Source organism: Etheostoma cragini, chromosome 22 (assembly GCF_013103735.1).
Source record: "Etheostoma cragini isolate CJK2018 chromosome 22, CSU_Ecrag_1.0, whole genome shotgun sequence".
Lineage (NCBI taxonomy): Eukaryota > Metazoa > Chordata > Actinopteri > Perciformes > Percidae > Etheostoma > Etheostoma cragini.
The window spans coordinates 13548010-13569852 of NC_048428.1; the positions used below are offsets into that span (position 1 = coordinate 13548010).

The 21843-nt window shown below is 40.5% G+C and overlaps 1 protein-coding gene across 8 annotated transcripts in view; it reads left to right on the top strand.

Moving 5' to 3' along the window:
• The window catches only part of atp8a2 (ATPase phospholipid transporting 8A2), a 48735-nt gene that overhangs the window by 7780 nt on the left and 19112 nt on the right, over positions 1-21843 (top strand). For 6 of the 8 annotated variants that reach the window (XR_004655355.1, XM_034862738.1, XM_034862737.1 and 3 more), the window contains 21 exons: positions 3562-3661; positions 4356-4454; positions 4602-4647; positions 4881-4921; positions 6374-6447; positions 6898-6967; positions 7385-7512; positions 7928-8039; positions 9012-9180; positions 9298-9425; positions 9527-9604; positions 9885-9973; positions 10262-10306; positions 10508-10580; positions 10691-10879; positions 10953-11002; positions 11099-11168; positions 11256-11340; positions 12901-13040; positions 15440-15578; positions 16363-16427. Coding sequence is in view for 7 of the 8 variants with exons in the window: in XM_034862738.1 (XP_034718629.1) it covers positions 3562-3661; positions 4356-4454; positions 4602-4647; positions 4881-4921; positions 6374-6447; positions 6898-6967; positions 7385-7512; positions 7928-8039; positions 9012-9180; positions 9298-9425; positions 9527-9604; positions 9885-9973; positions 10262-10306; positions 10508-10580; positions 10691-10879; positions 10953-11002; positions 11099-11168; positions 11256-11340; positions 12901-13040; positions 15440-15578; positions 16363-16427 (1990 nt within the window). In the remaining variant the exon portion in view is untranslated. Of the gene's footprint in view, positions 1-3561; positions 3662-4355; positions 4455-4601; positions 4648-4880; positions 4922-6373; positions 6448-6897; positions 6968-7384; positions 7513-7927; positions 8040-9011; positions 9181-9297; positions 9426-9526; positions 9605-9884; positions 9974-10261; positions 10307-10507; positions 10581-10690; positions 10880-10952; positions 11003-11098; positions 11169-11255; positions 11341-12900; positions 13041-15439; positions 15579-16362; positions 16428-21843 lie in introns of those variants that run through there. The other 2 variants (XM_034862735.1, XM_034862741.1) reach the window with 2 other exon arrangements.

The following is a 21843-nucleotide window of genomic DNA, read 5'->3' on the forward strand; positions in this document are numbered from 1 at the left end:
TGTGTTTTGCTAGGACACTTCAGCATGTTGGGTATTTGCTCTGAAGGGCTTTACACCCGTGTTGTCAGGTTAAAGGACAGTCGGTCAAAGCTTGTTTAGCCATGTCTTTCTTTCTGGCATGCCGTATGCGTAGTAGTAGACTTTGGACCACTGCTAATTTTCTATTTTTTCTTATCTCCCTCTTAAATATATGTCTTTCTTTTATTTAATTATAGTAACTTAAAAGAAAAACAATATGTTTATAAGCTTTAGTTTTACAATTACTACAATTTTACCGGGGAAACTCTATTGATAAGGCTATTTAATAACTCACCTATTAAGTTGCAGCTCGGCAGCAGCCCGACAGGAGAGGTTGATGTAGGTCCCTGTCTGTAGTCCATTTGAGAATATCAGTGTTGAAACGTGCTTGGCTTAACAACTTAACATGACTGTGTTGCTTAATCAATATGTCCTAATTAATATTTAAGGCTGACAAGGAAAGTAAAGTAACTACACTTGCATCCATTTACATAAATTTCAGAAAGTGCCCTAGCTGTGTCTGATTTGTCAGACTTTGGAGGTGTCATTTTTGTGGTCGTGACTTTTTGTGGTCTGAAGCGGACTACAAATCTTGGACCACACTAAGAGTATCATATATGGTGCAGTGTTATTTCATATATTGTGATGTGTCTTGGTGGCCCCCTGTGGTTCCACCATGACCGTCGGAGTGAATTTCCTGCTTGTATGTCAATCTGTCATGAGCAGAGTCGTGCAACGACATATACTGAAGTCTCGGTTATAAGCGTCATCCCAGCTATCACCTGCAGATTTTATGGGTTCTGTTGTGGTTGTACATACTAAGTCGCAGGCATGTATTGGAGTTTGAATTAGGCAGATGGCAATTTAATTTGTCCTTTGTCCAACCTTTTATTATTCCTATATAACTGTGCCTGGCGCCATAGGGAGCACTGGGCTCATGCTCTGTGAGTTGATGACTTGTCAGTTGATATTCAGTGGTCTGCCGTTACTGTTGTGAGATTTAATTTCACTTTTAAAAGAGCCTATTTCAGCTCTACAAATAACATTAAGGCAAGTGCTCCCTGGCTCACCTGATTGGATCACATGTGGTGTTCTGCCCCTTGCTTTCTGCTGATTGGAGAGTCAAGAGCACTCTGATGTCCCTGTGTTTCTGTAATTCTCTTTAATCCAATCAAATCCAATCCACTTTATTTGTATAGCACATTTTACAAACACAAAGTTACCAAAGTGCTGCACAGAAAACTCAAACATACAAGACAATTAATGTAAAATATTGTAAAACAAAATAAGAGCATCTGGTTTAAAAAGATAAAAAATAGAAAAAAATAATAAATACTAAAATACAATAAAACAGTGAGAGCCATCAGAGGACCACACAACTCACATGGAGTTAAAAGCCAAAGAATAAAAATGTGTCTTAAGACGATCGATGTTTAATCGATGTTTGAAAGGTTCAATAGCATTATTGATTCTTCTGAGATTAAGGCCTTGTAGCTTTTATCTGTGTACTCGCCTCCTCCTCACTCCCTAGGTACTTTCTACTTCCATATTTCATTGTATGCAGTTGTGTTTGCACTGAGCAGGAGTGCTGTTTTCCTGTGCTGTATTATTCGTTGGAAAAGATATGAAATAATGTAAGTAAATAATGTTTAGCTGAATCACACGTTCGTTTCTATTAATACATCAAAAATTAAATCAGAGTTGTCGCGGAAATTAAAACTGGCAATTACTTAACAAACAATTGTATTTTCAACAAATCTACCTGCCTGTGAATTGCTTGCGTTCTTTCACTTGAAGGGATGACTCCTCTCTGACCTCAGCCCAGTGTTTTCTTTTGGCCTGTAATATAGGAAGAACACTGACCTTTTTTAATAAAAAACATGACAGCAGCAGGGGACGCTCACCCCTGCAGCTAACAGCTGCTAACACCACCAGCAAATTGGACATCTATAGTATGAAGTGTGTGTGTGTGTGTGTGTGTGTGTGTGTGTGTGTGTGTGTGTGTGTGTGTGTGTGTGTGTGTGTGTGTGTGTGTGTGTGTGTGTGTGTGTGTGTGTGTGTGTGTGTGTGTGTGTGTGTGTGTGTGTGTGTGTGTGTGTGTGTGTGTGTGTGTGTGTGTGTGTGTGTGTGTGTGTGTGTGAGATATCAATTGTCTTTTTGATTAGATTAAGGCATCTTTATCTGCTGGATCATAGGTGTAGTATCACTAACTCTGAGGTATCCAAAGCATAGGGTCAGGACACTGTGTGTGTGCGTGTGCTTGTGTGCGCGACAGACTAACAGCTGTTGCTACTCTGTTTGGTGTGTAATGTCCTGCTCTTTGTAGTTTTTTGTCTGTGTGAGTGAAGCAGACGGAAAAAGATGTTACGAGTGTTAAGGAAAAAGTCAGGCGCAGTACAACTCATTCTTATACGGGACGAAGGTTCAGGAGATTAATGACTTATACAGAAGCATTTAATGGACACCCAATTGAGGAGACAGTTAGGCAGGCAGTACCGTTTACCCACGATGTTTATTCTGCAGTGCCATCCCAACTCTTTAAAGTTCCTGTCTTCCTAAAGGTGTAGTTAAACTCATGCTGGAGGTGTTACGTTTAGCTGAACCTTAAAAAAAGATACTAAAGACTAATTCAGCCTATCGCTCTCTCTGGAAAGTATGCTAAAGTGTGGCTGGCCCGCTAACCTCCAAAAGGAGACAGTCGTGAGACAAAACAGCCCCTTATCATGTAGCTGCCTACGTAGACACCTTGAATCTGTAGTTAGACAAATCGTTATACAGAAAGAGGTTTGGTGGTTAGAGACTGGCCAAGTATTCTGATTGCCTGTCTTGTGACCAATGAATGACACAGTTTTGTCTAAGCTTTCCCTTTTCCCCATCATGGTATTTCTGGAAATTCCACCACAACGGGTTCATCTCATAGGAGATTCTGAACTGTGATGGAGGTTATTTTTTTTCTAGTCAGTGCATGCACTTGATGCACATACACAAACACCCACAAACACACAACATCCATTACACAATGTCTTTGCAGAAACTCCTACTCTTCACCAATAGCATAAAAGAAAAAAACAAGGCAGGCCTTGACTTGAAGGTCAACTTTTTTTTTTTTTAGCCTCTCTAAAAGCTCTTACAGTAGCTCCTGGGAATAACAAGGCTAATCAATACAGTTGTCTGATCAATGCAATTGATTGACAGACAAGTTGAGGTGCCCAAGGTTGCTTGCACCTATTTTATGGGAAGCTGGTTCTAAATTTAGATTGCTGGATTTAAAGTATTGGTCTATTTAAAGGTGTGATGTGTGTGCACCCCATAATGGCTCAGTTTGCTCTCTCTGACCATTATTGAGTGTTTCTAATAGATTTTCAGGTGTTGCAATATTAAAACCTAAATGGAGTCTGTTATTCATTTAAGGTAATGCTGTTTGAGCAAAGTCAGGCGAAAACTATCATTAGCACACAATTTATTCATGAATTCCTATTTTTGCTAATGCACTCCCTGGCTCCATTTTCCTCACGTTTCCTTTCCTCCTGTCTTCTTCTGCAGTACCACCAAGTATGGGGTTCTCACCTTCCTGCCCCGGTTCCTGTATGAGCAGATCCGGCGGGCTGCCAACGCCTTTTTCCTGTTCATCGCACTCATGCAGGTAAACCCCAGGAACCAAAGCAATTACAACAGTGATCAGTAGGCTCGACATGTTTGGTTTAAGTTGAATTGATTCTGTGGCCCACACAGGCTTTATATGACACATCCTGAAAAGTCTTTTCTAAAACATTTCAGGACTCCCACAGGCCCAGCTATTTTTAAAATACTGAGTTATGGATATGGCAAAAATTAAAATTTCGTACTTTTTTTTCAATAAGGCTGAAGGATGAAAGTACAAGATAAATATGAATCATGAATATTTCACAAGTGTCACATCATAGGCTGTGTCACAATGAATATTTCAATATTGGATTATACCAATTGACTCATTTGCAAAACATGAATAAGACATTTTTATTCATCATTTTCCTCACAACATGTTTAGTCCTATGGCAACTTTTTTGACTGTTTCTAAACTGAAAAAGAAGAAATTTGATCATTAGAGATCACTAATCCCACTCTTTAATTGCTATCTGATTGGTTGACAGTAATGTCTTCCCCAAGAATGGGAGGAGAAAACAGCCCCCCCCCCCCCCCTTCAAAGATGCATTATACATTACACTCACTATACCCCAATGACTTGTCTAATGTTTATCTGTGCCATCACAGTATCAGCCCATAATGGGTTCTTTGTACTATTCAACATTCCCTATCAGCATTGATTTCTGAGTGCTGCCTCTCTTGACTCTTACCAGCAAATCCCTGATGTATCACCGACCGGTCGGTACACCACACTGGTCCCACTCATCTTCATCCTCACTGTAGCCGGGATCAAAGAGATGATCGAGGACTATGTGAGTACCACAGTACTACCTGCTATTATGGGCTGCCTTTACTGCTTTTTTTGTTTTGTTTGACCTTTTTTTTTTAAAGTGTAGGAGATAGAAAAAAATCATATGGGGATCTTAAAAGCTAACGCATCTTTATTTGTATCTTTACAGAAAAGACACAAAGCAGACAACACAGTAAACAAGAAAAAGACAACAGGTATCATCTGCGTGTCTGTGCTTGGTAATGTACATCAACCGGTGGTGCGCTTTTTCCATGAGTGTGCTTGCGTCTATTTGTGTGGGTTTTGTTTTTCTGTCATGGCTGAGTGAATGGCTGTTGTCTGTCACTCACTGTAGTGCAGGCCCCAGACAAAATGTTTAGTTGCTATGAATACTGAATGAGTGCTGCTCTATAGGCTGACTGATGGCTGTGTTGTCCTTGTCTCTCAGTGCTGCGCAACGGAGCCTGGCAGACGATCATCTGGAAACAGGTATCTCTATCATCAAAGACTTCATCTTTGTTGCTCTCTCACTCATCACTACTGTGCTTTGCCTTTCTCTCCAGCTCTCTTAGTTTTACAATTCAATTTAACATACTTTATTGGCAGGAATGATGTAAAATAATACTGTAAGAAGCCTCTAAGAAGTTCAAGCTTAAAAGATTAATTTCTTCTGAAAATAGAAAATAATAGCCTGTAAATTAGCAAACTAAACTACTTTAAGCAAAAACATTAATATAGATATAAGGCAATGAAAATGGGCTGCATTTGCAGGAACAGTCATAGAACAGTGGTCTAGTTTTTTTTTAATTACATGGAATCTTTTTGCATGTTATACTATTAAATTGTTACATTTGTCTCAATCTCACCTCTGTGAAGTTTTTCCATATTTTCTCCTCTTTTGGTATCCAGGATTTCTCGTGTTCCACTTCTTGGGGTTTCTCTCTTCTACTGTGGTCTCTCAGTCTGTTTGGTCAGGATCAGTCTATACTTTGGGTTCCTGACAGTGGAAAGATACTCTTCCACTTAGTATTTATAATGTTTTAGGGCCAGATAATAACTGAGTTAGTGGGTGATTTTCTTTTTCAATATTCCACTTAAGCACGTCTTGTTTGTTAAATAATTAGGTTTTCTGCCGTTCATCTGAACCAGTGAGTCTAATGTCCTTTTCACACAAAGCTTTTTCTTCCAGTGCAATCTCTGCCAAGTCATAGTGTCCTAAACAAAATAAAGCCTTAGTACAATACATGTTCACAGTATGTTCTTGTACAACAAACTTGGGATGTGGTCTTCATCTTGAATGTACTCATCAACTCCAGTCCAGCTGTGTACAGTACAGTCTTGCTCCAGCAGGTCAAATCAAATGTAGTGTAGAGCAGGAATGTAGCCCTTTGTTATTCAGGGTCAGAAAAGGTGAAGGAATTTGTTCCAGCTGTCCTGCTAACTCAATTATTTTCATGTTAAAGAGAGGGGGTGACAAGTAGTCCGCTTAAAATGCTCAACTTTCTTGAGTGGAGAACACCTAAAAGTGTCATAGGAATTATTTACCAGTTTTTTGAAATGTACTATTTAAAAGCTACAGATTTGTAAAGTTAATATTGAGTGGCTTCTTTTTTCTCTGCTCCTTCTATCTCTTTATTTACATGCTTGCACTCTTTACAATTCATTCTGGTCTGCCTCTGTTGCAGCCTAATCAAAAGAGTTAATGCTTTGCACCGCTGTGCTCACTGTCTCTTTATCAAAGTCTTCTCTCTCTCTCTCTCTCTCTCTCTCTATTGGCTGCCTCTCAGTTGGTCACTAATTAACCAACCTCATGTTTCCTCTCTCTGTCTCCCTCCCTTACCTCTTCTATTACCCTTTACCCTCTGCCCTTAACACCCCTCTTCTTCTTTCTCCCCACCTTTTCCTTCTCATGCTGTTGCACTGCTGCATCCTGTCCACAAGGTGGCAGTAGGAGACATAGTGAAGGTGACCAATGGCCAGCACCTCCCGGCTGACATGGTTATTGTGTCCTCCAGGTCAGACGTCCGTGTGTATAAGTGTGTGTTTGTGTTTGTCAGCACACATATCATTTGTGTAAATTTGTCTTTATATGTGTTTTAATCATTTGTTGTTTTATACTACTTTTTAGGACTGCAACTCATGATTATTTTCCTTCTCAATCAATCTGTCGATTAGTCTGTTTATAATCATTTAGTATATTATATCAAATGATAAAATGTAATCTCAAATTGTGGGAATCTAAAGTAGTGTATTAAAGTTGATCAGTCTAAACCTCAAAAGTGTTCATGCCAATGCCATCATCATGTAAAGGAAGCAAATATTTGTTTTCGAAAAGCAAATATGTAATAATGATGTTAATAAAGTTATTATTAAAAAGACAATTCCTTAATTGATTATTTGATAATTAGAATTGCAACTGACTGATTTCCTGACGATTATTGGATTTTGATGCATCTTCTCCACAGCGAGCCACAGGCCATGTGCTACACTGAGACCTCAAACCTGGATGGAGAAACCAACCTGAAGATCAGACAGGTATGACACAGAAGCATAGCTGTCAGTTTGTCAGATTTCTCAGTGCATGAGAACCCTCTGCCCTTTGCTGCGTGTTATTCTCCATCTCTCTCCCCCATATCTTCTGTCTCTATGTAATAAAGGGAAACCCCCCCCCCTAAATAAATCTTTAAAAAAATACATATATGTGTTGGCATTGGCTTTAAGAACTGTAGATCAAGTGAACCCTTACTTCCTAACATTTGCATCCACACGGGTCATGCATAAGATCTCATCATGTTTCATGCAGTTCTCTTTTTAGCTCCTATTTTTTTTAGTCTTTGAAATGTTGTGCTTTATGAACATTGCTTTTCCGTAATGTACTTTGTGGGAATCCTGTTTGGTAAAAAGTGCTCCCTCAACAAACTTTCCTTGACTAGTCATGTTTCTTTTTTCCAGGGTCTCTCCCTCACAGCTGCTTTTCAGACCCTGGAGGATTTGGTTTTGCTGTCTGGTCGTTTGGAGTGCGAAGGCCCCAACAGACACCTGTATGACTTCACTGGCACGCTGCGGCTGGAGAACCAAAAGTGAGACACACACACACGCGCAGTTGATCAGTAACTGATTAATTGCAGGTGTATTTACAGTGTAATGTGCAAAATGCTTGTTGTTTTTAAAAATTGTAAATCAATAGTATTCAAATTGATCTTCGTATAAAACAGACCTGGCCACGACAGGAGGATAAAGCTATACATATTATAGATTTTATAATCCAACAGAAAAGAGACGGCTGAGAAGTGAAAGCTGTCATAGTAAAACATTTGCTTTCTCGATGAAATAAAATTTGCCAAGGGTTTTATAAAGTATGCATTTTCAGTCAAATAAAGTATAACTTGAGAAGTGACTTAAAGAAAGTAAACTTTGACTCACAAATGCTGGTTGCCCTAAATTTGCATTCATTTCTCATGTTTTGTTGCTGATTTCCTCCCTTGTTCTACTCAGTCCAGCTCCCCTGGGTCCAGACCAGGTGTTGCTACGCGGCGCCCAGCTCAGAAACACGCAATGGGTTGTGGGAATTGTTGTCTACACCGGCCATGACTCCAAACTGATGCAGGTAAACTCAATGGCCCTCATTTATCAACCTAACACAGAAACCAGTGCAGATACGAGCGCAGAAATCCTATTACGACAGGCTTCACGTGGGATTCATGAAACGTTGGTATCACATCAATCAGAGCGTAAGAATGATCGTACGTTGATAAATGCAGCGGCTGGTAACGATTGTATTTTAAATGTTGCGTCCCAATATATTCTCAGTTTTACTATTTACGACATGGCCAGACATAATTCAGCTAAGAAACTTTTCAGAGGTGGAGATTGAAACCCTGACATCTCAGTTTAATTTATAATAACGTGTGTCCTATTTGGCAGTCTTAAAATTGTTATTAGGCTATAGGAAGAATGTGTAATAGAAAGAGATCACTGATGCGGTCTGCAATGTTCTCCTATTAAATCGGACTCCAGCTGAAGTTTATTTAATTTATACATCCTTGATATATGTATACTCCTAAAAGTAATATATAGGCTTATATTGCAATCTCTTACGCCTACACGTAGGTGTATATTTAAATAAACACACGGTAGCTGAGTTTATGCGGTGTTTTTTTATTTTACACCTGTTTTTTTCATGAGAAGAAAAAATTAAAATGTTGTGCATCGTTGTGTTTCCTGTATTGAATATCGGTTGTCAGATTTGTATCTGTTTATATGAGAACATTCCTGCCTTCAAAACAAGTTTATTTTGAAATGTAGTAATTAGAATATTCCTTCCTTTGTGAACTTCATAGGAATTATTTAGAGCTTTTAACTCAGTGACACATTTATAATTGGGAGCATATCCAAGTCACAGTGTTTGGATTACTGACACTCTCTTGCCAAAAATGATTTTGTAATTGTGTATGACAAATTGAATTGGTTAAGCAACAGTGTTTAAAGACTGCTGCAAGTGGATATCTTGCATCAGAGAATCTATTGTAACCCAGCAGCATCTTGATGTCAGTGTCTTTGTGTTGTGTTCCCCTGCTAGAACTCTACCAAGGCACCACTGAAACGGTCTAATGTGGAACGGGTGACCAACATGCAGATCCTGGTCTTGTTTAGTATCCTGCTGGTCATGGCCCTGATCAGCTCTGTGGGCGCGGCCATCTGGAACAAAGAACACACTGAAGAGTCCTGCTGGTACCTGTCCCGGGCTGGTGAGAATACACACAAATGTACCACGTCACAACCTGTAACTTAAGTCTTAGTAAGGAAATGGGATGAATACACAATTTAAGGGTCAGTAAATGAGGGAATATTGTGTGTTTATGCAGGTGACATCTCCACTAACTTTGCATATAACCTGCTGACGTTCATCATCCTGTACAACAACCTGATCCCCATCAGCCTGCTGGTCACTCTGGAAGTGGTCAAGTTCACACAGGCCCTCTTCATCAACTGGGTATGGTTCATGTGTGTTTTGTAATGCATGTTTTCAAATTAACGTACTGTAAGTAGTCAAAAATTCCTGATCACTTTGCTTGCTTTTTGTTTTCCCCCCAGGATGAGGAGATGTACTACGCAGAGACAGACACACCGGCTGTGGCTCGAACATCCAATCTTAATGAGGAACTGGGCCAGGTCAGTTCCTATCCCTCCTCATAATCAGTGGCTTTAGGATGGAAAGATAAGATAAGATACAACTTTGTTCACACACAGAAAATGTTCTTACATTGTCTGCTCCAACAATCAGAAGATTAAAAAACACAAACATTAAAAAAATATCTGTATGGTCCCCCAACAAACATCTGACACACCTTTCCGACACACACACACAGAGTAGGAATGCCCAAAGTTACCGTTGTATACATGTGAATCAATTAATCTGTCTTTCCACCATCCGTTTGTCTGTCTTTACCAGGTGAAGTATCTCTTTTCCGACAAGACAGGAACACTCACCTGTAACGTCATGCACTTCAAGAAGTGTACCATTGCGGGAATTACATATGGGTCAGTCATCTCTTTTTTGTTATTTCATTTTTGCCTCTTCGCTTTACCTGTGAAAGAAGCCACCCACTAAAACAAAATGAGCTCAGAATTTCATTGAATGCACTTTAGCACTGAATAACCTTTTAATCTCTAATTGTTTATCTAAATCATCATCTTAGACTAACTTGTAATGAAGAATTAGTTGGTATTAATTCAGTTGATTGAACTCTTGCATGCTTGATCAAGTGAACTAACCAACTCACTGACTGACTGATTCCTTTTCCAATACAACCATAATCATCACTGCAGCCACTTCCCTGATCTTGACTGCGATCGTTCAATGGAGGACTTCAGGTTAGGGACCTTCTTATCCGTCTTCCCCTGTCTGATATTCTTTTCTCCATTTTAGGGTCTGCATGTTTTGAGAAAATATATACAGAAGGTTGACAAAACTCAGTCGGAAATGCTATTTGAATGCCAACAAAATATATCTACACAATATTGGAATAGAATTGGAATAACTCCTGCCATAAATGTATTTTTCTTGTCTTACAGCAACCTGCCGCCCGCCAGCAATAACTCTACAGAGTTTGATGACCCAACACTCGTCCAAAACATTGAGACCCATGTAGGTGTCACTGAAGCGTTTTCTTATATATATTTTTTATTTGAAGCAAAAAGTCCTGAATGACAAGTGGATGCTGTTAAGAACCATGTCCACTCTGTGTGTCTGTTCAGCATACATCACCTCAGATCTGTGAGTTCCTGACAATGATGGCAGTGTGCCACACTGTGGTCCCAGAGAGAGAGGAAGACCAGCTCATTTACCAGGCCTCTTCGCCAGATGAAGGAGCGCTTGTCAAAGGGGCCAAAGGGCTCGGCTTTGTGTTCACTGCAAGAACCCCGCATTCAGTCATAATTGAAGCTGTAAGTGTGTATCTGTGTGTTTTTTTACTGAGCTGCATTTTGCAAAGTTAGGACATTTTGTTGTTTATTTCAGAGAGAAAAAGAGATGAGCTATGAGCTTCTGAACGTGCTCGAGTTTTCCAGGTAATACTCCTATATATGTTCTTCACAGCCAGTAAATAACTCTGGTACATAAGACTGTTGTGTGTTTTGAAACTGCACCTACTGCTTCCTTCACAGTAACCGCAAACGCATGTCTGTGGTGGTCAGAACCCCCAACGGGAAGCTACGGCTGTACTGCAAAGGAGCTGTATGTTTATCTCATTATAACTGTAGTTCAGCATTCTAAATGTCTTTTGAACTTTTTCCATTAATGCTTATTTTGTTGTTTTTGCAGGATAATGTCATTTTTGAGCGTCTGACTGAGGCGTCCCAGTACAAAGAACTAACTCTTACTCATCTGGAACAGTTTGCTACTGAAGGTAAAAAAAATTAAAAAATAAATGAAGAGTGAGAGAGAGAGGAAGTAATAGTTTCTTTCTGTTTAAAACACTTGTTTATTTCATTAGAAATCCATTTATCTTTGTGTTGACTTCCTTACTCTTTTACTCTGACTTAACTTTACATCCAATGCCTGTGTTAGTATTCTAAGCCTTGTCTTGGGACTGATCTGAATTTAGGTAAGTGTCAAGACTTGCCATAACTTGTTTTAGTCTTAAAGTGCCCAAATTATGGAAAAGAAAAACACTTTTGGGGGGATTTGGGGTTTTATTTAGTGTCTCTGGTGCTTCCACACACCTACAAACTTTGAAAAAAAAAATATCCATGCTGTTTTGAGTGAGATACATGTTTCTGAATGTCCTCTGCCTTCAGTCTCCGGGTGACCTGTTCAAAATCTGCGCGGCTTTCTTCGTAACTAGCCGAGACGTGGTGGCTAACCGTAGCATGCTAGCATTTTAGCTTGTTCTCAATGACAAAACACTGCTACAACACACACTAGTTCACCATAACCTACAAATGAACTACTTACATGTCCCTGTTCTGCAGGTATTCCATAAGCGTGCCCTCGTTTAGAAGAAGTCTCCCAGCTAATCCTGCCTTGTACTGACCAAATAGTGGAGAAAGAGTTATCTAGATGTCTCACTCTGTGGCTAAAACAGAGACCCAAAGACACAGGATCTGCAGCAATGTGCAGTACAACAAAAATATGGTGTTTTTTGAAAATGAAACTATGTAAACCTATTCTAGAACAACCTCAAAATACAATTATGAGTCTGAAAATGAGCATAATTTGGGCGCTTTAAGATAAATCAGAACTATCCTTCCTGAGACTATATCCACACTATTAAGTTTAATAAGTTAAGTTTAATAAGTTTTAAAAAACAATTTCTACATTTACGCCTAGCTCCCACTACTACCCTGGATATTTAAGTCTGGACGGGCAGAACAGAGACCACTTTTTTTTTTTTAATAAAAGGAAAGAAAAGAAAAAGATGACACAGATTCCACATTCGCTCCTTGATTGGGTTTTATCAGTCACAACGTGTCCTTGCCTTTTTCATCACGCTGCTATCATGTGACCCTTTCCAGGGAGAAAACAAAAATTACCCCTGACTACCAGTGTTTTTTTTCTATTTTGATGACAAAATGAAGCAATTGCTGACCTTGTTGTTTAGGCTAGCAGCTGTTTTGCAGTGTAATTATTAGTTTTATAATCTTTCTACTGCCCACATGCGCAAGAAGTGGGCGGTAATTCAAGCATGTATCATCCTTAAACGCGCATGCCCAGTGTACGTGAGTGGTCTGTGAAAGGCGCCGTTGGGCATGTTTGTATGGATTGAGATTAGTTCTGAAATGGTGCGCCTGTGAGGACAGAGATCGTTTTTTTTTTTTTAAACGCTGTTTCATAGTAGCCTATTTCTTCCCATTTATAGTAGTTTCCGAGCGTTCCAAATACTTACTCCCAGTTAGAAAGGTAATCTATTCTACATGGCACCACCACTGAACACATTGATCGTCCAATTCTCCTCCCATCCGTCCAGGGCTGAGGACTCTGTGTTTTGCCTATGTGGACCTGGAGGAAGAGGCCTACCAGGAGTGGCTGAAGGAATACAATCGTATCAGTACTGTGCTCAAAGACCGCGCTCAGAAACTAGAGGAGTGTTATGAACTACTGGAGAAGGTAAACACACCATCTCTTTCACTCTAGTTATGTGTATTGTTGATCTCCAACTTTATGTGAGATGCCTTGAAATCCAAGCAGAGACCTGAAAATGTTTCAAGTCATAACATTTTTCCTGATACAGACCCTCACACACACACAGACACACACTTCATATTTGCCAGCAGGTGGCAGAGTGGTTCCATTGGTTCTCAAACGTCAACAAACCGTGCTCCTCCATTACTCATTACATGTGTAAATCCCAATACACAGTCAGATTTCCATTTTTTAGGTGTCTGTCTTATCTTTTAGCAGAATGTAAAGACAGATACTGCTCCTTTTTTAAAAGGATGACATTGTGGAAATATTGTATCGGTTGATCAGAAAGATGGCTCTGAATGGGGAATAAGACAAAGTAACAAAGATCTCATATGATAGGATTTTCAGAATAAAAGCTGAACTAATAAGTAGAAAAAATCAAGGATTTAGAGTAGCGCGTCTAGGTGAGAAAAGTAAGTGAAGAGGGAAAAAAGAGGAAGCAGGAGGAGGGGAGCTCAGACTGGGAGACCACAAGGGTAATTACCTGCACCAGCCTGCCAAAAGCCCCATAAAACTGGAGTCAACAACACGGTAGTGTTAACTTGTGTGTCCGTGCGAGTGTTTGTGTGTGTGTCCGAGTGTGTCTAATGAGGGTACACAAGCATTTTAAATGCTGAACAAATTAAAGCGAGGTGGGGAAAGGTAATGGGTTACTTCTTGGCACGAAGACAGCGTTGGTACAGAGGTCTAATATGAGCTGCTGTACCAACTGAACTGAACTTGTTGGCATCATTAGCCTCTCTCCGATCAGGTAGTTACAGGAACATAGTTATAGGGATAATCCACTTCTAAAGAGTTATACTAAATACTGTCACCCTAAAACAAAGGGCACAACTGGCCGAGCGATGAGCTAGTGGCCCCAACTGGCGCTACCTGGGTGTCACATCACTTTATGGGGCATCTCAAGTCTAAAAACTTTGAAGCAAATTGTCAATTCGGCAACGATTTTTGCAACACTGCCTACATTTGAAATCTAAACAGTTAATTTCTCGCCTAAAGCGTTCTTAGAAGTGAATTTAAGGATGAATAAGATGGCGAAAATTAGGGTTGCACGATTATGGCCAAAATGATAATCCCGATTATTTTGATCAATATTGAGATCACGATTAATTATCCCGGTTATTTTTAGATTTTAATCAAAGCAAATTTTATTGTCACATTGGCTATTTATGACTGCTTTTATAATAACTTCTTCTGTGTTTGTTGCCGTGGCTATCGCAATAGCGGAAAACTGGTACAAATACAGGTTTGCCTCTCATGCTTAACAATATACAGCTGTGTTAATAACAATTTAAACTGTGGTCAAATGCCAGAAGTGTGGACCGGCGCGGTTGCCACTGTGTCTCTACATGTTGCTATGGAGCCGTGTGTGAGTGAATGGGGGCGGTGCTGCACGGAGAGTAAGAGGAAAGGTACAAACCCAGGACGGCTTCAACGCTAAATTAAATCCACCGGTGCAACTTAGGAAAAATGTTAGTCACACCCTAGAGCCCTGTGAGCTAACAGACACTAACTAGCACTGGTCACTGCTGTTGTCTGAAAAACAACACAGACTGGACAAAATATTGCGTTTACTAGTAAACTGGTAAACCTTGTGACCGACGTATGACAACTCCTATCTGTTGTGGAATTTTCCTTACGCTACTTTGTCGTCTGTGACTGTCTACATCTAGAAACTAAGCTGCGTGGTGGAGGGAACAACTCTGACTGGCACATGATCAGGCATGGTGGTTCATGGAGTGGTTGATTGGCTTTGCAAAAAAAACGGAGTGTTCTATGAACGGAATGACACATTTAAAATATTGCTTGATCACGCAAATTTGATCGTGGCAAGCCCAAATCGTGATTAAAATTTGATTAATTGTGCAGCCCTAGCAAAAATTGTTTTTGGTCTCTCTGTACTGGAGACCCCACGCTTGTTGACCTAGGTTGTAGAAAAGGGACAGCGAAAAGACCCTGCCCTGAAGTAGGTGCTGAAAGAGTTACAGCAACTGTAACTCTTAAGGGGTCGGAGGTACTTAAAAATCCCCAAACTGGTCCAGTCGGAACACTAGAAAAAAGGGTTCTAGGAATGTTATGTTTTAGGAACTGCAAAAATCCCTCTGGTCTTAGCCTCTAACTACAGTAGATACTGTATGGATGACGTTACATACATACTAACATACTCGCATACAGGCTGTTGAAAGTTGGCTGATTTTTTTTTTTTTTTGCCTAAATACGATTTATTTGAACCTACTCCTTTGGGCCATATTTTGTTCTCACTGTCTTTTTGAATCTTACTTCTCAAATGATCTTGATATGTCTATCTGTTCCGCCAACAGAACTTACTGCTGTTGGGTGCCACAGCCATAGAGGACCGTCTGCAGGCTGGCGTGCCAGAGACCATTGCCACTCTGATGAGGGCCGACATCAAGATATGGGTCCTTACTGGAGACAAGCAGGAGACTGCCATCAACATAGGTGAGAGGAAAGCACTTAAAAATAAACACTACGGCCAAAATGTCATTAGGACACTGCCACAAGCAGATGGAAAAGAAGAGCTGTGAGGGTGCTTTTAGTGAAATATGCGCCAGTAGTGTAGGCAAATTGGGGTGATAGTGTCCCCTTGTGAAAGCCCCCTTGTCACTGCAGCCTGTTATGCACCAACATAGGAAACTGTATGTATTGTGGAGTTTATTGAATCATGGCTAGAAGAATAACGGTGATTATGTGGGCTGTGAAATTACAAACATGTCTCCACTCCCTAAGTGAAATGTTCCAGTGGTCAGTGTACGCAGGGTAAGACGGGCTTAAATTTGCACAGAAATGACATTTGTGCGTTTGGTTTCTCTTGGCAGTTGTGGAAGATGTTTGTGGCAGATGTCCACAAAAGCCACACTTACAAATACAATAAAATTTGGTTTAAAAGTTGGGACACCCTCTGAGACTGAACTCTACAAATTGTTTTTTTTCCCACACTTTAATATGATTGAACTGCTCTCTACACTTTTATTAGTGTTCAGAATAATTGTGAGTGAGTGGTTTTGCTGTGTTTAGTTGCTGCATGATGTAGTTGAACTATGCAGACGTGACTACAATAGAGATATGATGATGGCTGGAGGCTGATGGTGGAGAAAGGAGTCATATAGCTGTGTGAGAGAATGTATCACAATGTGAGACCCATTTTTTACCTGTGTTTTGGGTTTGAGTACATCTAATCTCTCGCCCATCCCCCATTCTCTGCCTCCCACTATCTGTTTCTCAGGTTACTCCTGCCGTCTGGTGACACACCACATGTCCCTCATCATTGTCAATGAGGACTCTCTGGATGTGAGTAGACCCTCCTCTTCCTACTGCAGACCTCCTTCAATCACTTTGGTTTACACTTTGTACAGTATCGGGACTGTTTGTACAGGAGGGAGAGGGTTATGTGGTGGGGTCTTAAGCAGGTTACTGTGGGAACAGGGGTGTGGTCCACAGCCAGATTGGTGGGTGGGGCTTTTTGTGTGCTCACAGGTGCAGGTAATTAAAGTCTCTGGTGTCCCCTTTGGAGAAAGGGATAAAAAGAAACAAGTAGTGAACTATCACTTCTTTCCCAACATTCACATACAGTACATGGCTATTAATGTCGAACAGTATTGCCACACTATATGTGTCTCTTTAACTAACCTATTTCTAACTAGATGCCAGCACGGTGCAGACACTGTATATATGTTGACATGTATGTATGTTCCTGTTGCCTTTTGCGAGATCTGAGATCTTTAAAAAAGATTTCACAAAGTTATGTGTCTTTGGGTTCAGGTAATAATAATAATAATAAATTGAATTTGTATAGCGCTTTTCCCGAGCTCAAAGCCGCTTAACAGAGTAGGGACAGTTATTAAAAAAAAAAAAACTAAGGATAGGCAGAACAGAAAAGATGGGTCTTCAGACGGGACTGAAAAATGGTGAGGGACTCAGAGATGCGGATCTCATGGGGGAGGGAGTTCCACAGCCTCGGAGCTGCCCTGGAAAAGGCTCGGTCCGCAAAACTGCGGAGCTTTGACAAGTGTCATGTGTGACTGCCTAACCTGAGTGGCTTGATTACTGTCATGTGTCTCTGTGTCTGTCTCTCTTTCACACACTCACACACACTCCCCGACTCCCATGTCTGTGCCTACACCCAAATACACATACTGTACACAAACAATCAGTGTGTTCACTTTTACAAAGTTTGTTTATATGTGAGACTGGGGAGATTATGCCTCATAAAGTTTTAGTGTCGGAACTGTATGTGTGTGCTTGTGTGTATTTGTTTATGGGTGCCTGTTTGTGGGCCCAAAGAGAGATTTTATTAGTCTATGGCATGATCTACACAACCTTAGAGAACTCTATGTGGTTTAACATTGCATCCAATTGGAATCTGTGTGATGCAAAGTGGTGTCTGGCTGGTCAAAAGCCAGACAGCGTGCAAAGGCCACTTAGATGCTGAGTAAACTGAGCTGGACAGGGTGAACATTGAATGTCAGGGTAATACGGGCATTTTAGCCTGGGAATTGTCCATGGCATAGGCAATTATGTGATTAGTACAAAAGGGTGAAAGCTAATACAGTTAGCACTGTAAGTGCATTCGATCTTAATAAGGTTTAGAAAATTTAGTTAGAAGCCTTTCTTCCATGTTTTATCACCTACTGTACTCATCCAGTAAAATGTTCAAAGTCAAATTGCTGTCTGGTCAATACAGTGTTTGTCAGAGGGTAAAACATTTGGCCCTAACAGATGATGACATCAAAAAGTTGTTTCTTTAATTTTATTTCTTATACAGTACTTAATTGATATCTTTAAGTTGTAATTGCAACCACAGGGAATGTTATACCTACCTTCCTTCAAGAAATTCTTCTACAAAAATGATAAATCTGTGTAGTTAGATCCAGTAGCACATAAAACAAGAGGTTTCTGTCACAACAGTCAGTGTGTTTTTTTGCAGCTACATGTAAGAAAAGAAAACTTTCATTACACATGTTTTCAGGCAGAAAATCTTCTCAACCTTCCTCCACAGCGCTGCTGAGGAAGGTCTGTCTACTCCACACAGAATGGGAGAAAAGCGTGCTCTGGTTTATTGGCATTTCTTTTAACCAATCACAAGCATCATGGGCGGTGCTAAGCACCAGACAGAGCCCCGGTGCCGCTGCAAAATAGCCTCGAGAAGGAGCTTGTTTTTGATGGAACGTGTACTGTACGTTCAAAAGTTCTCGATGCAAAGAAATTAAAAACGTCCACCCTGCTGATGTGTCCTTGAGCACGTTTTATGTTTGTACCAGCTCAGGGTTATTATCAATCAAGGAGCTCTGTTGTTAAATAGTTGTACTAAAACTTTTCTGTAAGGCACTAAGAGACAGGAACCAGGAGAGGGTCAGCTGTTCATGAAACATAAACCATGTGTCATGATTCATCTACAGTATGCTACAGTATGCTTCAGAGCCCAGTGCATTTGTAGCACACTTTCAAGTGTAAATGCAACAGCAAACATGAGACGGAATAAACAACATAAAAAACTGCCACAACAAAACCCAACAAAATATGACAATAATGAAGGTTGGCGTCTCAAAGACAATCAGATATTTGTCAGATCAGATATCCAATACCCTCTTCCTTTAAAAACACACATCTAGAGCTTTGATATTTGGACAGATGGATCTAAGAGAAGACACATTCTCATATTTAGCGTGCTTGTGTGTGCATGTGGTGTCACAGTCATGCCTGTCAATCAAGACAACTTCAGAGAGCTCTGGTTGTGACTGGACACACTCTTCAGTACAATGCTTATCTCGCACTTAAAATAACTTGCACTGGTTCTTTATGCTGGTGGGCCATGTGAATCCTGCGTGTGAGTGAAAACAGAACCTGCTTATCAAAATCTCACCCCAAGGTGAAAGCCCTTGCCCCCTTTTAAAAAAAAAATTGTCCCAACTTTTCACTTTCTTGTTGCGGTTATCAGTGTGAAGGCTGATCTGTGCAGTGGATCTTGCATTTGCCTACAACCTCCACATTTGTCAGCACTTTCTCTCTCTCCGTGTGTGTGTGTGTGTGTGTGTAGTCAGAGGAAGAACAAGAACAAGCAACAAAATGTGTGTTTATCTTAGTGGAAGCTGTCATGTGTTCATGAATAAAAACAGGGAGTGTTTATTGTGCTTATGAATGAGATAGACAATCTGGATAGAGAAGGGGGCGAAAAAGGGGGGCCAAGCCATGTGAGAGCGATGAGTGAGTGGTAATGCAATCTCCTTTTGGTGCTCCTCCTCATCAAAACAAACCCTGTGAGCAATGCCTCCTGGGTAAACGGTTTGCGACCAATGAAGCTGTGACAAGCGCCATCTGTCACCTTCAGATCACATGCCACACACAGACTCACACAAATCTTTGCCCTGTCTCCTTCTGTTTAGTCGATACTGAAGTATACAAGCATACAAATGTAATGTCTCCTTTTTTCCTTCTTACTTTTGTCTGAATATGAGACACACACACACACACTCTCTTTCTATTTACCCTAGATGCAGTGGCACATGACACAGATCAGCTTGTTAGTTCTGAACATACATACATCTAACTTTCCCACAATCCCCCTCTCCCAGTCATGCTGCCTGAAGTACAACTCTTAAACAAACATCTCTCTTCTGCTCATTAATCATCTTTATACACACACACACACACAAATACACCCACACGTTGTAGTGCCTCAACTTGCAAGCTCTATTCTGGCTTTTTACAATTCTTAATAGTTTTTCAACATTAGGCCTCCCACTGTTGAAGTGCACGTGTGTTTCTATTTTTTGTGTGTGTGTTTCTGGCTCAGGCAGCAGAGGATGTGGGTGTTTTCACAGATGCACTGTCCGATAATTAAATGGTATATTAAATCTCAGTGGTGACAGAATCTGCACTTCAGATAAGAGCACGTCTTTCTCCGCCTTCTTTTCACTCCACAGCGCGCTCTCTCTCTCTCTTTCCCCCGGGTCTAGTTAACACTCCATGTCCTTCCCCGTCCCCCTTTTCTTTTTACCTTTTCCCATTTATCTTATCTTGCTTAGTGCTTTTTTGTATATCTTATACTTTGCCTATGTACATTTGCCACAATGACACTAGCAATTAGGCTCTCTTTGAATGGAGAGGGTGGCCTGGATCAGATCAAAATTTGGCTTTCCCCATCCTGTGTGTGTGTGTGTGTGTGTGTGTGTGTGTGTGTGTGTGTGTGTGTGTGTGTGTGTGTGTGTGTGTGTGTGTGTGTGTGTGTGTGTGTGTGTGTGTGTGTGTGTGTGTGTGTGTGTGTGTGTGTGTGTGTGTGTGTGTGTGTGTGTGTGTGTGTGTGTGTGTGTGTGTGTGTGTGTGTGTGTGTGTGTGTGTGTACGTATTCCTGCCCATTTTGAGCTCAGATGCATATGAAAAATAAACATTTAGTTTGGAACATAAAAAGGTTTGCTAATGAGATGTGTTGTTTTGCAACTGGTGCAATCAAAGAGTTAAGGAATCTTTTCCTCTAAGGTCTCCAGAAATAGCAGGTAATTTAGCGTGAGAAAGAAGAAAGTTACATAGTAATGGATTTTTCTTTGGTCCCATGTTTGTTCTCTGTGAGAGTGTTAACAGATCGTAGTGGACCTTTTGTGAGCTGTTTCTTTTTATGTTGAGACACTGTTCTTTCTTATAGGGATACAGTTAGGTCTGGACTTGCTGTACTTGAGTAAATGGTTGCCTAGCTTTAAGAGCTAACTAGCGTTTGTACCTTAGTTACCTGTTTAATCTTCTATAGCTCCCTGCAGACTTAGCCCGGTTATTATCCTGGGTTATCTTAGCCGCCGCTAAAGCTTTGACTGGACCTGCTGTGACAAGTCGCTGTGTTGTATTAGCAGCTCATTACTAGGCTGGTGAACTGTTTGCATTTACTTGTTTAAGGGTCTCTCCTCTAGGCCCTTTTTTATAATGTCGATTTTAGGCACAACTAGCAACAAAGCCATTATTATATTCCTCTAAACAACTCATAGTCTGTGGAATTTGAAGCTGTCCCCTCACACGTCTGCTCATATCATATTGGAAAGAGCTTTACAGAATCAAGACCCATGCAGAAAGTTGTGCAATACTTTAAGCATCAACACCCAACACCCCAAAAATGTAAAGTGCAGTGTTTTTATGCAATCATTATTCAGTTAAGTCCGGTTTACTTTGTATTTTGCTGCTGATGTTTTTTCTGTCTATTCCTATGTGATAAGGTGAGGACAAGCCGGAAAAAGTTTTTTTTTTCTTCAGATTCTCATCTCTCACACATGCTCGGCACGTACACATACACACAACCCCACTTACATGCGAACAGACACACTCATACATGCACACACGTGTATTACTCCTTTGTGAAAACACATGCACATCACACACACACACAGACAGTTTGAGTTTCAGGACTCTGACAACCTGTAATCTCTTTTAATCCTTTCATTATGTTTTTGTTTTCCTTTCCGCTGTTTGGGGAAAAAGGTGAATGCAAACAGGAATTCCGGCATACAAAGAAAAACACACAGCCTTAGGCTGAGAAAACAAGAGCAGGGAGTTTTTGGGAGGAGGAGGGACACTTGTGTGTATGTGTGCATCGCTATTTGGCAAGAAGAAGAGAGACCACATTGTTCTTATGATTGTGTTACATACATGTAAGTGTGTGCATGTGTGCGTGCTTGCTGTGTTGTCTCGTGCACATGTTGACCTGTGGACAGAGGTCTCGTCTCTG